The 18,934-nt window shown below is 37.5% G+C and overlaps 1 protein-coding gene across 2 annotated transcripts in view; it reads right to left on the bottom strand.

The window, feature by feature from the left end:
• The window catches only part of PCCA (propionyl-CoA carboxylase subunit alpha), a 302,552-nt gene that overhangs the window by 107,305 nt on the left and 176,313 nt on the right, over positions 1 to 18,934 (bottom strand). For both annotated transcript variants that reach the window (XM_066176406.1, XM_066176405.1), the window contains exon 19: positions 1,179 to 1,281. In XM_066176406.1, the coding sequence (XP_066032503.1) occupies positions 1,179 to 1,281 (103 nt within the window). The remainder of the gene's footprint in view (positions 1 to 1,178; positions 1,282 to 18,934) is intronic.

Raw genomic sequence — 18,934 nt, 5'->3', positions numbered from 1 at the left:
GCAGCCAGGGCCCACACAGCACTCACAGCGACCAGCAGGCTCATCCCACAGCAGCAGGCAGCTCTTGTGCTGCAAAACAGCAGCAATGCTGCAACAGAAAAGGTGGAAAGGCTGAGGGCAATGACTGCTCCTGGGAAGGGCTCTCTCTGTCACACAAGCCAGTGCCAGCCCAACTCTAAACTGAACTGAAATCTGACAGAGGTGTTCTGTTCTTTGAATGGGCTGTATCCAAGTTCACAGGATGCCTGTTAGGAGTATTATACAGATTTTAAAAACTGCATGCAGACTTGGCATTTGCTTCCAAAACAACAATTCAGCAAGTATTGCCATTCTAAGGAAATCTGCCTTATTAAAGCCTTTTTGAAACCTTTTGCTGAAGAGTCAACGAATACTATACAAGTCAACTGCCTATTTAAAAAAAATTTAAAGCTCATTTTGGTTATGGAATCACCATTAGGAGATATAAAAAGTAGTTCTCCCTATAAATTTATCCTCTTAATACTTCAACCAGCTTGTTTTTTTGCTTTATTCTGCTGAACAGCCGAATTACCAAACACAGCATTATTGTTCTTCTATTGTCACGGTCTGCCCTTCTGCCTTTCATGCTGACTACTGTAAGTGCTTAAGTAATTACCTTAGAATCTTTGTAAGAAACAATAGTTTATACACATTCATCTGAAGTGAGTAAGTACATCTTGAAACACTGACATTTTACTGTGACCACACACAGTTCCACCACAGAGGGCTGAATAATTCCATTCCAGTTACAGTATGATTGCTTATTCAATTCACTTGGATCCTTGATTTGTTTTTTTAAACACTAGCTTAAGGTAATGCAATTTTTGTCAACATTGCATTTATTTTCTTGCTCTCATATATCTACAATGGAGTATAAGATGCCACTTCTAAACAAGACATTGAGCAGAATAATTTAGAAACTAATTTAATAAACAATTATATACAAAAATGTTCCACAGGCATGAGCCCTGAGAAAAATCTCAGTACACTAGCACTATTTAACTGTCAGGGTCTTGTTTGGTAATTCACAGCAATGCCTACTAAAGACAAACCACACATCCATCCTTAGCCAATGAAAAGATGAAGAATGTTAGCAGGTGTCAAGGATAATATATATTGACTCCATGCACTGAATTTCTTAGAAAATGAGCAGAACTTACAGAAAATGATGAGCCATCCTTTGAAACTGCAACTGGGTAAGTTCCATCTCCTAGACGCACAGAGAGCTCCCAGCTACTTCTCTTTGATTTAGCAATAGGAATTCTAAAAAAAGAAAAAAAAACAGACAGAAGAAAAAATTTTAACAGAGATTTCATGCTTCTCCCAAGTTAACCAGAAGCACTTGCCTCATAGGATGGTCATGAAGGACATAAAACACCATTAATCTATAGACACAGTTGGAGAGCATACTTGAAAAAAATATACTAAATACATTTTTCTGTCAAACAGTATATAAGGAGAAAATACACTCTTACTTTCTTTCTAGATTTGCCTTGACACACTGGGTATGCTGATAAAGTTATAGGAGGCCCTTGAATGCAGCCAGCACTTGCTGCAGAACTAGCTCAAACAGGATGAAAAGCAGATGAGAAAGTGGGTTGGCAGGAGAATAGCAACAGTGATAACTGGAGCAGCCTTTTCAAGGGCAAAATATAATCATTATTTCTTTAATCTCATTCTCAGTAAACCTTAATTAAAAGCCAATTACAGACAAAAGATTCAGCCAAACAAGTAATATAAGTGATTTTATAGCTAATATACATTTTTAAGTATCTCATCCACAGAGCCCTTCATACTGGAAAAATAATGATGTATCATCACAGCCCACATACGGGATTATACTGATTCCTGCAGCATTCTGTGGCTGCACCATTTATCAAGTAATACAGGAAACCTGAATCTTTTCAACTTAAAAAAGCACACACCTGGCAGCAAAGGAATGAGAACTGAGCCTCCATTCTTGGCAATTCAGAGTGAAACATGCAATTTTCAGCCATTTAAATGTATATTCATTTTCAATTTCCTCATTCTAACTTCTCAAGTCTCTTCCACTTTTGCCATAAAAACTGGTGTCCAAAAGTATACCACAAGTTTTCTAATGAGTGGTCACTATATACTACCATGAGCATGCACCACTTGGCCTAAAGGGAAGACAGGAAGGTGTGATTTAACCTCCATTAAAACAAAAACACATTTTGGTATAGCTTTTCTTCCACACTGACTCTTACACGTTTAGATTTTTCTGTAAGAAATCTGTAGGGATAATAATTTTATCACCTTAACATCTCCTCTAAGGATAATTTCTGCTGTAATATTAATCTCTTGTACCTTATAGCACTTACTACACCTTTTATTGCAGCCTTCAGAGTCTTAAAACCTGTAAACACATAATGTCACATGCATCCTCCAGAGGATTCAGGTGACCAGTGAACGACATATCCCCAAAGAGAGTGCTCAGGTTTCCTGTGGAATCAACAGGGAGAAGCACCTGTGAGGCCTCCAGAGGTCTCCCAGGAGGAGAAATTATCTGCCCAAGCCAAGGATAACACACTAACTTGCTAAGGATTTTAACAATTATTTTAAGAACATTAGGTTTTTAGATATCTGGAACTCAAGAAAGTACAATTTGAAGTACTTAATGAGGCAAGGAGCTTCCAAAAATTGTGCCTTGCTGTGTGCCTGGAAAGGGGAAATGGAAATGCTAAATATTTCAGACACAAATAGATGCATACTTATCCTTAGTAACTTCTTGACTCGAGCCAAGTAAGGACTACATCAAATTTCACCAAACACCGTAGCTCACCTCTATCACTACCCTCGAAGTTCACAAGACAGATATTGAAAATAACCTGTTCCTGTGCTAACAATGGCAAGTGTCACCTTTCACATTTAATATAGTGACAATTGTCAAAACAATAAATCTGAGGAACTATCTATGGTTTATTGGGTGTAATGTCATTTCTTAGCAACTCATATTGGAATTCCTGTATGTCACCAAACATTTAGACTGGCTGATAGGAAATGTGACAGACACAGGAGTTCCTGAAGAAGAGGAAGAGGAATTTCCTGCACAGGTAGCAGGCAGCAAGCTGAGAGATATTTTCATTGCACTTCCTGGTATCAGAGCACCAGTAAGCAGCAATACAGGCAGCACCTGGTTAACTTCTCCATGACACTCCACTGCAACAACCAACAGGATTTAGTGGTTTATAGCAACTTTATATTTCTTCTATTAGAACTGGGACCTCATCACAAACTCAGCTTAGTAGATCTGCTTCACTGGTGTCATGAGATTGCTTACAGCCTTCCTGGCACAGCCCTGCTTCATATTGCATTTGACTGGAAGTGACCTCATGAATCTGGCTGCTGGCCATCAAAGGAAAGACAGTCTTGTTCTCCAGCAGGGATTATTTTTGTTCAGTCCTGCCTTGCTGAGCTTTGTCAAGTGTATCTCCAAACAGGATGCATGCCTCTTGAAAGGCATGACTGTCATCACTGCTTTGCCTGGGTTTCAAACAGCCACATAATTTCTCTCTCTGCAACACCAGTGGCCAGAAGGGCAAGGTCCAGAGCTGCATCTAACACCAAGTACACAGCAAGTTGTGCTTCCCTCCTGGAATTGCAAGATCATTTGCACAGGGACATTTTTCAGCTTTGCTAATGAGCTTTGCCTGTGGTTTTGCAACTATAACTGACACTGGCTAGGACAGATACTTGCATTAGCTCATGACAATGCTGCTTCTTCACTAAACCAAATTCCTTTCAAAGTAATTTTCTTGTAGTAGACTCCATTTTGATAGGATTTGCAGGTAGGGAACATTCACATAAATAATGATTACAAAGTCCAAAAGTAAGGATCAAAGCCTAAGTTTGTTGGATTTGAAAAAGAAGTCACTCACGTCCATGAACCACTTTAGAAATGCAGAAGTTTCTACCAGGCTAAGAAAGGAGATCTGTGGTGGGGTTTTCTGTTGTTTTATGGTGTTTGGATTTTTATTTTTTTTTTTTTAATATCTGAGAAGTCTCAGTGCATGGGAAATTATCTTTGTTCTTGGCCAAGGTTGCTTCCTCAGCTAAAACTTTTAAGTCCTCCCAAACAAAGCATCTGAACTCTGAATTTCTTTCACACTAGTTCACAGAAAACTTCCCAAATTTCTGGCTACTCTCAAAATGTAGAACTTTTAAAATTCTACATAATGGGCTAAAATCCAACATATTGTATTCACAGAAAAAAAAAAAAAGAAACAAACCTGAAAATAAAAATAGTGTAGCTTTTGCCATCCTAAAGGACATAAAGAAAATATAAGGCACTTCTCCTCCAACCCTAGATTCAGAATCCACACAGTATGTCTTTCCTAGGGTTCAACATGCCCTCCCTTTTTTCTCCCAGCTTTGGCAAATGACATATTATCCAATAAAATTATTTCATTTGTGTATAAAGATCACTGGCTGCAGGAAGAAACACAAGTTTCACACCAAGATGAGTGCCAGGTGGATGAGGAGCAGGGCCATGGAGAACTGTGCACTGCTGATGATCCTTGCCAGGAGCATTACACACAAAAGGACAGAGAGAGCAAAGGCAGCACTGCAGCCACAACAGGAGATGGGTGGAGAAGGGTTTATAAACTCCTTCCACACAAAGAAGGGCAGTTCTGAACTCTCCACTCCAAATTGCCTTCTAAGGGGAAGCATCACAAGCACAGGAACACAGCTGAAGAGTGATGGCCTGGCTTTAAGTCATAAAGGCTCTACTCCAAAGCACCAATTACCAAAACATGTAAGCAATGCAACAAGAAAAACTGCATTGTTTTCCTGCTTAGTTATTTATTTTCAAGCTCTACTGCTGTTTGTTCAACTAGAGATGATGTCTGTGTAGAAAGTATTATGTCCCTTTTACCCCCAAATGCCATGTGTGGGAGAGGGAGACACTTGAGAATAACGCAGCAACCAAAGCTCCTGGTCTCTCTGCAAGTTTTCAGTGAGGAAAGCAGACAACTGCGAAAAATTTTAGGTCGACACATATTTACTGTGCTCATGGAAAACATTAATTAAACTATTATCTATTCTAGTAAAAAAAAAAAAAGTAATGAAAGAAAACACATTCACAAAAGCAAATCAAGTAATAACTCTGCCCAGGCCATTTTGCTTGTCACCAACCAATCAGATAGAAGGAATTCAATAAAAACTACTATTTTCTGCAGTTTGTGGCACATAAACCTCCATCTCCCGATTACCACTGACGATGTAAATGAGTTAGGATGTCACCAGCTCCTAAAGGATCAGAAAATTGAGTATAGATTTTTTTACTTCCAATTCAAATATGTGTTCTAACGCTGAGAGGGAAAACATTTACAAATTCCTCTTCACTTCTGATATTTTTGCTGCATAATACTTTATGTAAACAGAGAAATCCCAAACTATCATAACAAATCCTCCAGTTTGAAAGATTACAAGCATTTGAAAACCACATTATGTGACACTCCATAAAGCTGTTTTTCAATTGTGCAATTTACCTATTCAGCAGTTAAATAAAAGTGAAATATTGACTTAAAACAATGTTAATGGTCAAAGAATCATTAAGAAATCCTTCATCATAACTTTCACAGCAGGTGGCCTGTAAAATGATCAAGAATAATGTGCTGGATTCTGTAGCCACCAAGGTCAGTTTCTGCATACAAATCTTGCAAAGAGAGAAAAAAAGACCTTCAGAAAGTGGGCCATTCATCTGAACCAAGTTCAGAGAATTTCCAGCACTGTGAAAAGATATGTTATGCAAGCACATAGATGTATTCAGTGGGGGTAGACTGAACCAGCTACATGGAGACAACAAAGGAGCCCTCCCATGGCTCATGAATAAGTCGAGGAAATGATCAGAAAAAAATGCAGAGATGTTTAGACAGATGGCCCACTTAAAATGCCTGGGACAGGGCATAAGCAATTTTAATGAAACTTTAGATCTACCATATAAATTGTTTCTTATTTTCCCTGCCCTCCCCCTACCCCTCCAAAAAAAAAAAAATCAAGAAAGGCAAATAGAAATTAAACAACTCAAACAAGAGCCTATCTTGTGACGCAAAAAAAAACCCAAACAAAAACTCAAAAACACACAAAGCACCAAAACCCCCCCCCCCCAAAAAACGGAAGTAAATCTCACACTTTTGTGCATTATTGGTTTAATAAGTTCATATGCAAAGAAATATCCTTCACAGAACCTTCAACTATCAAATGAATATAAAAGCAGGCAATGGATAGATTAAAAGAATTCTAAACAGAAGTGTACTGCCAAACAAAACACAAATCTAAGCTTTAGTATCTGAGCACTTTCAACACTTTCCAACATAAAAGTTCATCATCACACAGAAAAGATAAAAGCAGCACTTTCACAGGATTATTTTAAGAACCAAACATTATGTGCAAGGGACCTAAGAATCTGGGAATATTTTATTCAGCAATTTGAAGTATTTTCTGTATCTATTCACACACATTTTCTACATATATTCAGACCGGTCCATCTATACATATGATGTGGCCTTTTACATAAAAATAGGTTTTCCTTCTTCCTGCTTTATATGTGCATACATATACATGTACCCCTTTCACTGTGAATATGAAAATATACCATCATTAGACTAAATTATAGTTCTTCATATGTCATACAAAATAATAACCTCTACTAGCCTGTGTGCCAGCTGATCAGACAAAGGCTGAAAGAATTACTCAACAGTTATTTCAAAAAGGTTTTTACATTAGATTTTCTTACATATCACATTGAGATCAATAACAAATATGCATATTTACAGCTTATACTCTACTTGAATAGTGACCACAGGAAAAAATGAAATTACATTGAGAGTAAACCATTAAATAAAAAGCAATGCTTTAAAAGGATGCTATGGAGCGCACTGTGTTTTGATTCAGAACAGCATACATCTGGATGTTCCCCTCTCCTTTAACAGAAGCTTTCTGAGCAATTTGCATGGACATAAAAGGCAGTCCAGTGACCAACGAAAACCTCCAGTGCCTTCAGCAGTGAAACCCAGATGAGGGCTAAAGAAACAGTTAAGCTAGTTCTTATAAATCTAGGGTGAATTCAGCTGCCCAGATCTAAGACTCTGGCTCAATGCTTTTCATTTTCATTTAACAAAGAAATAACCTTGCAAAGAACCTGAGCTCACCCTGGCTAACTTGCTTCCACTGTGGAGGTCTCCAAACATGCAGGGCTTGGGTCCTGCAAGGAGAGACACCCCAACCCCAATGTTTTACAGCCAGCATCCTCAGCAGCCTGGCACGGGCAAGAAACTAGGGACTCCTCTGCCAAAGCTGTCTCCAGGGTCTTAACAAGAAATTATCCTCCAAACAGGCAGGCAAACAACAATTCTAAGCCTCTTGAAAGATCTTTCGAGGCTCTTTTACTCTTAAATCTATTGGAGAAATGAAGTAGGATTGCTGTTATTGCCTGTCTTGATTTAACAAAATCATGTTTGAAGAGTGGATGCCCAAAGAATCCAAGATCCATGCTATCAGTCTTCCTCAGCCTGTGGGGATTCACATGCACCTCCAACATCTCAAGAGAAAGAGCAAGGGCCCAGGAAAGCACTGGGGATGATAGGAAGGAATGAGAGATTCATGGAGGCTCAGAGAATTCATGGAGACTTAGGTTTGCAGCCTGATGATGCATTCTTTGGGACAAAAGGTTTTGGCACTTGGTCCTAATGCCAGGAAATTTCTATGCACTCTGTATTAACAAACTGAATGAAACACAGTAACACTGCAAGCCGAAAGTAGAGCCCAAGACCTCTCCGTTTCACAAAAAAGGGTCAGACTGCCCAGTCCTTAGGCATACCTTGAAAATTTCAAATAAATAAATGTAAAACATATCTGAAACTGATTTCCTCTCCTATGACATATTAGGACCTACTTTAGTATTTGGTTTCTGTTGGAAAAAGCAAACATCATAACCATTATTGCTGCATAAGAGATGTTGATAGTTGTCTCATTGCAAGCATTTGTGAAATAAGAAGGAACAGTCAAATCAAATCACTTGTACTTCACAAGTACAAAGACATTTATTTTTAGTATCATTTACAAGTCTGTGCTTCTAATCTGTTTTTTCAACCATCTTTTATTTACCAAAGGAGGAACCACTTGCAAGAGGGTGTTTTTAATCACATCAGTCAACAATATTGACTTGTGCATGCTAACAACTGTCATGGAGAGAAAAATCTGAAAATCTGTTTGTCATCAAAAAATGTTGGGGCTATTTCTCCACCAATTAAAGTATTTAATTTCACAACTTTGTTGTTTTCCAAAACATTTTTTAAAATTTTTATTAAGAGATAACTTTGGGCAGTTGGCAAAACTAATAATAATAATTTACTTCATAAAAGGAAAACAGCAAATGCCTTCTCCTATACAAATTTTCTCTTATTTCCTTAAACAAAGAAACTTATTGTGCAGATATTTAAGAACAGTCTTACAATAATTATCTCACTTTCTTTTTATGTGCAAAGAGCTTCAGAACAAACCACTGTGATGCAGTAGGGAGGACTAAAGCACTCTGTTAATATCATCCAGTTATGTACTTTCATATAACAATATGGGAAATAGCTGCCTCTTGGGAAGTCTGTCCTACACCTCCCTTCAAAGAAGGGCTGTTCCCAGTAATAACGTGCCATTTTTCACTTTGAATTAAGTTAAGAATACTACAGGTTCTCTGTCCACATAACAGATAGGCAGAAGGAAATGCTAACCCTACTAATGCTAGTATGAAAATGAGGGGAAGTGATTAAAAATTACCTCTAAGTTTGATAAGGAAATAATCCAACTTTACTTCTACATTTAAGACTACTTTCCACAAACTCATTTTTAAAAACACCCAGGCAAACTTTGTGCTAGATTTCAGTGGTGAAATCTGCCCACTAATCTTGAGCTCAATTGCCACTAATAGCTGTAAACCTGAATCAAAATATATTTAGTGCTTTAATCTGTTATCCCTTCTGTCAGAATTTCACTTTTTCACCCCCTTTTGTAACAGAAGTTCTGGAGAGTATGAAAACTCAGAAGTAACAGGACCATACACGGGGACTGTGAGAATATCAGTGTTGTGTACCTCAGCTCAGGAGTAGTTCTCAAAGCAAATTATCCCAACCACCGCACTCAGACTGCTTTGGATCACATTGCAGAACAGTCTGGGGATGCATGAACCAGGTCCCCTTCTGGTGAAGAAAGGCAGAAACCAGGTTCCAGAACTGCACCCAGCACACTCCAGTCACAAATAGGCATTCAGTTCACAGGACAGGACTAAATCTAATCAAAAATCGAATACATACAGCAAGAATATGAGCTCCTCATTATGAACAAGATGCTACACTTGTACTAGTACACTCTCTAATGACCGCTGGATTAATTCTTGAAGAATCCTTTATTCACACAGAGAGATTTTGATCTTAATGACAATTTCTGCAATTGCATTCCCTCAAAATCCAAAGTTTGGTATTTAGTCTAGATATTCAGGGGGAAAAAAAAAAACTCTGACATTTAAGAGGGTCAAGCTCAACCCCTCTTATTTAGCTGCCCCAGTAAAATTTCTGTTAAGAAGTATTTAATACCTACCAGCTCCTGCCAGCTGAAGGCAAAGAAAACACTGTAAAGTGCGATACATCTGAAAATTTGTTCTGCATTTTGGAGGAGAAAATGCATATTTTAGAATCAAATTTTAAAATTCCATTTTGAAAAAATCATGGCCTGAGCTGCCTTTATCTTGTTAGATAGTATCTTCTTGAACAGATTGCCATTTCCCCAACTATCACTAATTTACAAACTTAATCCTAAAAAAACACATGAACCTATCTCTTTCTTATTCAGAGATAGGTATCTGACCCACAAGCACTAACAACAAACTGAAATACAGTGCTTCCTTAAAGTTTTTAAGACCCAATACAGTGAAACTTTTCAGTACCTGCTGAACTTACTAAAGGAGATACACTATCAGGAGTGAAAGACAACTGCTACTGCCAAGGGAAAAGGAAAGACATCAGAATAAATCCATCTCTGAGGAAATTCGGCAACAGCACAGGGAGCAAGAACACTGGCCTTCTTTAAGGCCCACAAGGAACACAGTGTGCAAACTAAGGAAAAACTGTAAATTATACTAGCTAACCAAAATAAAACCCCCAACCTGTCTTAGGCCAAACTGAAAACATCTTTTTAGAGGACACCACCTCCAAAAATCTTTTCAAGTTTTTTGTTAAGAGCTTTGTATTGAATGCTGTCTTTCCTGTGGTTTACAGTTTCATTTAGTTCTCTCACCCTTTTGATCTGTCAGTCCCCTTGGAACTACCCAGATTGTATTGCCAGAAGTATGGAATTTCTGCCACACTTTGTAGGACTCATGATTTGACCTGGTCTCTCTAAAGCCTGTCACATATGCAATATCCCAAAGGTCATTGTTTAAAATAGAATTACACTCATTTTTTTGTGCATCTTGGAAAACACAATGCTTGCACCAGATTTCAGTAGAGTTCCAGAGTATTGTAAGAGCTCAGCCATTACGCAGAGTTTATCACCTCTCACAAATTTGTTGCAGCAGAACCAAGAGTCCATCCAAGATCTTAACCATCTCATGCCAATGAAATTGCTTTTAAAATACAGCCATATTAATCAAATTTTTCTGTTGTGCTTTCTCCTCTATAAGAGATTTCATTCAGGCAATATATAAGAATGAACATTCAGTCCTGCAAAAGGATGACCAGATTTTCCTTGCTAGCCATCCTACACGCCATAGTGTGAGAAACAGAACTGACCAAGAGCCATGATTCATTTGGAACTCTGGTTTTCTAGACAGTGCCTGGCTTTTCCAACTCCGTGCACAAGAACCAGTGCTGGGTGACAACACAGGTACCAACAATGTATTACCAAACCACAGGTAAATGTGATTACAGCATTTGGCTAGAAGTACTCAAGCTGGTTTCCAACAGGCAATGTGACAGCTACTCCCTCCTCCCTACACGTAAGAAACGTGGCATATTTCACGGATTCTAAAGCTTTGTTCTCTTGTTTCTTCTGCACTAAATTCCTATGAAACAGATTAATGTCACTACTTCTGTTCAGTTAAAGAGAAAAAACACAGGAGATGAGAAAACCCCAAAAAGCTCATTAAAAATTACATTAGATAACATAAAACATGGATATCTCCGACAAGCAGTCACACACCATGTCTGGACAATTACAGCACATAGCAGAGCTCAGTGACTCTCATTACCTTCCCTACATCACCCCAGACACGTTCAGCTTACATCCGGCACTCACACCACCAAGCTTTCACCACGGATTATTAACCATCTTTTTCCCTCTTAACTAATGGAAAGAGGAAGGTGCCTCTCACAATGAGTTAGACCTGAAATTGGCTGAACTACCCTTAGGTAATGCTTACCTATATTTTTCACATTACTTAGGCACTGCAAATCTAGTGACAGAAACACAGCCATCTAATTATTTAAGAGTGACACATATTCAAAAGGTGGTAAATATCTATTGCCCTCTATGCATTTTCATCCTTTTAATAAGATACCTGCCATTGTTCATATTACAGTCTCACACGTAGAGAGAAGAAAGACAGTAAGAAAAACAATGTGCACAGACTAACTTTGCTAAAGTTATGTAGCTAAGACCTGAATGAAAGAATTTGAGAATTATTAAACTGAGGCTGAATGTGAAGGACAAAAAATTTGTAACAGCTAACCTTTCAGCTAACAGCTAACCTCATTCTCAGGACTAATACAAAAACTTTTGCCCACTAAGCTTTTTGCTGACTAAGGTCAGAGTTAGAGAAGCCAGGCTGTAGGTGAGATGAACCTTGATGATGGCTATTTTAGCAAAATCATGTTCAATACAGGATGGGGACATAAAAATGGCTGTGCTGACTGGCCTATATTATATCCATCTAGTCCAATATTCAATGATAAACAGTAGAAGGTTAAATAAGGTCTAAGGATGTAAGAATATAGTTACACTTCTACAATGCACTTAACTGTAAGTTCTGTCTCCTTCATTTCCTTTTTGCCCAGACAATTAGCACGAATCAGTGTAGTTCAGTAGGCAAAGAATTCATGTCCTAAATATAAAATATATAAATAACACAATATATTAAAATGTACCATATAAGTCCATTTTAAAATGCTATGGAAAAAAATTCTTTAAACATTACCTTTTACACATCCAATTATTAGTTAATAATAATTATTATTAAAATTTATTATTTTAATAATAGTTATTATTTTAATAATAATTAAAAATTATTAAATTAAGTATCATAGATGATACTGTTCTTCTTTCTCATGAACCCAATATTCATATGTTTTTCTGTGAATGTTTCTATTATATAAACCAGCATGACCAAACAAATTGTATGTGATCAAAAGGATGCTAAAAAGAATATTAAGATTTTTCTGACTAAAAAGACAGATTCATTTTGAACAGAAATGTTAAAATGTGAAGTAAAACTGTTGCACAAACATGAGGAAGATCCAAAGTATTTCTAAAATACAATTTCAGCCACAGTGTGTGGCAGCTGAAAGATGATACCTAAAGAAGATGTTCAGAATTGGTTCTCACAACTTTGCCTTCAGCCCCAAACTTTCCTGTGCACTTCACCTGCTGCAGGAATCCATACACAACATCCATGTTCTCCCTCAGCCCAAAGTTTCCCTGTTTACACCCAACACAATTTTTCTAAAATGCAAATTACTGCAGCCCCTCTGGACCTTCCTAGGTGAGACAAACTAGCCTTGTGTGCTGATTTTGGCCAGGGTAGAGGTAATTTTCTTCATATTTGGTGGCTGGGGTTAAATTACCAAAGTCCTTCTCTCTAAAGAGTTATGTTCCACCTTTTACAGGCCTTGAACACAACAATTTCTCATTGCAATCCAACTTTTTTAAACTGTGAAACAGCAAAATTCTATCAGCTCTCACTATCCCTTGCTTCTGGGAAGACACATAATAAGGAGAAAGCTAAGGAAGCTGAAGAGAAGTAGGGTGTGGAAAGAAGATCCAACAGAAGGAGAATGAAGCTTAAATGGTTGTAAGACTACCAGAGTTTGGAATCACTGAAACAGAGTTGCAGCCTATTTACTCAAAAGGGTTCGCTTAAATACAAGTGTAAAGACTTGGGAAAAGGCAGCATGTGGTAGAGGCAGGCATGCAATGGCCGAGATCAAAGAAGAGGAAAAAAACCACAGTGAATAGAGGAATAAGTGTCGTGGGTTTTGTACCTAAACCAAGACAAGAAGGTTGACTTAATACTAATAAGCACCTTACAATGATTGTGATTTGAGGATACAAGTCACAAGAATAAAGGCTTTGCTGCAGGGGAGGGAGCAGGGCAGGCAACAAAGAGTTTAAAGACAAGTGCTCTCGCTAGCTCAAGGAAACACACAGTGTAAAGTTGGCTAAGGGCATCAACAGCCGGGTGCAGCCAGATGAGGGGACCAGCTTAAACTTCAGTGTCTGGGCAGCAGGACCTAGAGAACAGCATTATTGTGTCACCAAGGTATGTCACCATCTCTGCCACCATCATGCCAGACAGAGGAGATTCAGAAGCACGTATCAGAAAACACAGGGGTAAAGACAAAAGCTTAAAACCTAGGAACCCAGATTTTTTAGAAGTAGGTTTTTTTAAACTGGAATTAATATGCAAATAATATATTTGTATCATCTCACTACTATCTGCAGAAAGAGTAATTTCACTAAGCACCACAGAGAGACAGGATAAAGACCTGTCATCTCCTTTCTAAATTCATGGGTAAACATCCCTGGTTTCAAAAGAACGAGGTCCTGTGCTGTTCTTTCCTGCCCAGTCTTTCTCACACTACAGGCTTTGAAGATAGATGTTAAAGGGAAGCCACAGCCAAAACAAACTCCAAGCACCACATCTAATTACACAGAAAAGTAAACTACGAAAGAATGGTCTGTGAAAGATATTAAAGAATCATCCATAATCATAAAAGAAAAAGTCATTTGAGCGGTCTCAACACAGATCCAGGGAAAAATAATCAGGTCTTTGAATACTTACGAAGAAACAACAGAAATCAGTATTAAGTATTTTTTTACTTAAGGCATCACCTATCCCAAGCATCCCATTGAAAATACCATGAAATATCCATGTAGCTTTCCTTTCAAGATTCACAATACCTCCCGGTTACAAAACCAGAAATATATACAGTACCTAAGGTGGAACAAAGAAGGTCACCTCTAATACAGTAGTAGACAACTGATTTAAGTTGTGCAAATATCAGGGATGAGATCCAACTCCAAGATAGCGCATAGCAACCCTATTAGCAATGTTAACTCTCAACTAATTCTCCCATTAGAATTATACAAAGCTGCATTGTCACATACCAACTAACAGGCCTGTGGTCTTACATACAAAGAAATGAAAAATGTACCTTTCTTTTATCATTCCTTTGTAATGCGCATACCAGGAATATCTTAACACAGAAGTGAAGATCTCCAAGTCTTCTGAGACAAAGGTAGGGCTTATTTTTCTAATGAAAATGTCTCTTCAGTATTTTTATTTAAACACACACACACTGAAATTATACAGAAGAGACCTGCCTCTCTGAAAGTTGAAAAGAAAGAAGTCTTAGCTCAATCCTGTATGTTTACACTTTTAGTCTTACCCTTAAACAAGACTGAATTGAGCATAACTGCACTGAAAGTTTAGCTTCTACACTGGCATATCAAATTTCAAGTCAACAGCTCTTTTATTTAAAATATGTTAGATAAAAAGGTAATATGCTCTCTGTAAAGAGTTCCCTGGAGGTTAGAAGAACCAATAAATTAACTGTTACCATATGCTTGGCTCCTTTTGGCAAAATTCAGTAACAAAACACTGCCAAACCTTTTTAGGCGGGTAATAATATTTGGTAGCTTATAGCACAACTTGGGAAAATAGAAAACTGGACAGAAAGCTTGGAAAATAATAGAAGAAACTTCATTTCTATCCTTCTATAGTTAGCCACATGCTGTTGGAAGAAAAATTCGAACAAAGTCAACTTTATGGGTCTGATCTACAGCAAACAGTTGTCTTCTCAAGGAACTCACACTGGCTAGTATAGTTATCAAATATTCCGCATTTGGGTTTTTTAAAGGGCGATAGAGATACATGACCTATTTTGAAAACAGGAGGGTTTGTAAAATTAGTATTCTGAAGTGTAAACATGCATATTATCAGTGCTTTCATTATGGGCTTATTTCATTATAAAAAAGAAAGTTTGGGCTTATTTGCGATGTGCTGTTTTTAGATTTTACTTATCAAAAAAATAAATACTTCCCACCCCTTCCCCCCATACCTTTTATACCTATGTAACTGAGACTGGAACGTGACAGATAAAAAGCCTTTAACACTACACCTCTAATTATAGTTATAGACTGGGTATTTTAAGGACATCTATTATGGACATTTTTTTAATACCAACAAAAAAAGTGAGGTCAAACCTGGCTGGTCCTATTCCATTACTAAGACAGGCAGAACTTGCTCTGTAGCATCCGTTATAGGAAATCAATGCTTTTGTAATCTTGCTTAATATTTTCAGATATGAAAATGTCCATTTTATTTTATTTTTGTAACCATCTGTGGTAACACAAATTTGTTATTATTCTTATTTCCAATAAAATGGTTATAGGCTGTTCTTCATGCCATGATGGTTGGCATTTAGAAGAAAAACGGATACTTAAAAATTCCCTATTTCTTTAATCAACTGCACCATCCCAATAAATTCTAATTTTGATGTATAAAAAAATACTTGTTATTCAGCTTGCAGTTCCACACACATCTGGCAAGCAGTGTGAAGTAGGTTACATGCACAGGCCAGACATTTCACTTCTTAAAGTCATGTTATTGCATGGTTAATCCTATATTTGCATTAATTTGATACAAGCACTTACAGGTAAAAATAATCCCAAAGTATAGGTCTAAAGATTATAATAATAAGCCTCTGGAAGGTTTTACCAGAGGAAAAATATTTTTTACCATTTTAGGGATGTTTGCCTCATTCAGCCATTTGGGATTTTATTAATAATCTTCTCATTACTGTATTCATCTTCTGATTTCTTATTTTTTATTTTAAGTAAGACAGTTTCTGTGAAGACTTGACACTGAAATCAGAGTCTTCATTACCCTGCAAAACATATCCACATTTTAAAGTATTTAAGAGGGTTAAACAAAATGCAAACATTTAATGCAACATTAAGCATGTGAAATAAAAACTTGATTGCCTAAAGCAAGCATGCTATGCTGTTACCCTGGTGACAGGTTAAAAAAGGATTGTGAGCTGAATGGCTGTATGATATGAAATTAAAATGTTTCACATTGAACAATCCAAAATGAATTGGGAAAGGTTAGAGCAGAGGAGAGAGAAATCAATTCTCCAATGGCAATGGTGAATGGAAGTGAAGTCTGAATAGGATTTGCCAGTGGGGTGCAACAGCTGCCAAATATCCTGCAGCCAAAGAATTACAATAATACTGATGAAGTGTGCAAGAGCTTTTGGAATCATTGCAGGGAACAGAGAAATACTCCTACAATAATGAGGCCATTCTGTGTCCCATCCCACTTTTGCAGTTGAATCAAAGGGAAAAGAAACGGTTGAAAATTGTAATACTCAACAACAAAGGTAAAAATGAATTACCTATCCCTTCAATCAGTATCTTGTATTTAACTACAGCCTCTGTGAACGTGAATGAAGCAAGCATGCTAAAGAATGGACAAATCGAGACACATACATGCAGAAGTATGCAGATGATATCGAAAGAGAGACTTGCTTCCCATATATTTTGTTGACAACATTTCTATAGCAACAGCATCCAGAACAAGCTATACACTACACAAACAAACAGCAGGACACAACCAGTGCCTCAAGAAACTACACAAGGTCAGGTGCTGATGGTCATGCTTATCTTTAATAATCCTAGGAAAGAAACATCAGCAAAACTTCTCATGCGAATGCAATTACAGATGTATTTACTGAGCTTAGAGACCTCAGAAGCCACGAAAAATGGTGCCCTTCCATAAAATTATCCTACACAACTTCATTTCTGCCCTTGGAAACTCCCAGTAAAATACACAGAGGAAGACAAAAACATATCCTAAAAATACCTGTAAAATGACCAGGGAGCACACACCTTGTCAGTTCTACGGTTTCACGCATACACATTTTACACACAAATACTAAAGAACAGGTTTAGGAGGTGTAAACCTGCATGAAAGGAAATAATCGTTGGGCTTATAGAGGGGATCAAAGTAAATTAAATAGAGAGAGGTCTTGTAAAGAGAGGATCTTGCAGAAGAGGTCATAAGCAAAGCACAGATGAGAAAAGGGCCAGATTAACAACTAAAAAAGGAACAGGAATTTGGCAGCACAATAGAAAACATTCACATGTCTACATTATGCAAATTCAAGTTTCAGCATTAAGTGAACAGTAGCTACAGAAGCTATAAAGCTCTTACAGCAGATGCTGTTTTCCCAGAAGACATGGTGAAAATAAAAAATAAACACAGGGATCTAGCCAGGTCCATTTACTTTAGTGAATGCCTTTCCCACCAGCAATCACCTCAGCAAGATGTGGGGATCTTCCCAAGAGGTGTTCATTGAGATCCAAACTTTAAGTAATTATTATCTTCGTAATGATTTCATAATGGTTAGCAACTCTAAAGATTGAGCAAGTGCAGATTCCTTAGTTCCCAGAATACATTTTTCCCTACAAATGACAGCAATGACAAGCTATGAAAATTTCCCATGACAGACTGCTCTGTTCCTGGAATAAACGTTTAGGAATCATATGGAACAATAGCTCTGCTTTCAAACAACTATAGAAATACCTTCTATTACTTGTGTTATCAATCTGATTGCATTAATCTAATCAAATCAAAGAAAAAAAAATACATACACTCTGTAGAGTCATAAATGCTACCTTAATGTCCCATTTCAACTTTTATATTTTCCACAGAAGGTCATTCCCAACTGGCAAAAAATGCATGTTTCATGTATTTGCAGCTACTTGTTTGCTTCTACCACATATAATCCTCTTTCTGTGATAAGCAACTGAACAACCAAGAAGGAGAAATAATACCAGATTTTAAAGACATCTAGAATATTACATTGGGCATATGGTTTTGTAGTTATTAAGCAAGATTACAAAAAAAAAGTACAGTAATGACTCATGAGAGGTCAAAAGAACAACATTAGACAACAGCTAGAGAGACAAGATGGTTACCACAACCAGAAAAGCCCATTACAAGCAAGGATTTCACATGAAAAAGAGAACAGGATCTTAGTACCTTGTGAGTCTGTGGCAAAAGAGAAGACCACACAGTGAATAATGGTGTGAAGCTGAAGTAGTTACACAAACATACCAAAGACTTTCAAGGGCCTAACAGTAAATCGTGGGAAGAATGCTTCACTTGTTGAGCAGGGGACCAGAACAGTAAGGATAAGACAGTGTTGTTTTCATGAGCTAAGGATGACTGCATAACTCCAAAGTGGGGGAATGAAAAAGCCACAAGTAGGCTGGACTTGATCAACCACACCAATGAAAACAAAGCAGTTTATCTCATTATAGAGGGTATCCGTAGGATAGAGCCAAGTATACATGTTTAGCTGCACTTGCAATAACTGTTCATGTTAATACTGCAGTTCTAGGGAAGAAATAAAAATTAAATTCACATAATACAATTGATAGAGTTCAGCAGTGCCTGTGCTGAAAGTAAGAACTCTTTGCCTTTCCAAGAGGCTGGTTCAGATGACTCCAGTGAATTTTCCTGACGTCATCTTCCTTCTTTTTAAAATTCATGTGACATAACCTTATTTTGTGCTGCTCCAGCAGTGCAGGACAGCCAGGAAGCTCTCCTATTGGGCAGCTG

The sequence above is a fragment of the Chamaea fasciata genome, unplaced genomic scaffold, assembly GCF_029207755.1.
Source record: "Chamaea fasciata isolate MVZ Bird 193981 ecotype frontalis unplaced genomic scaffold, bChaFas1.0.hap1 SCAF_2, whole genome shotgun sequence".
NCBI lineage: Eukaryota > Metazoa > Chordata > Aves > Passeriformes > Sylviidae > Chamaea > Chamaea fasciata.
The sequence above is the reverse complement of the archived record's forward strand: the minus strand, read 5'-3'. Positions and strand labels throughout refer to the sequence as shown.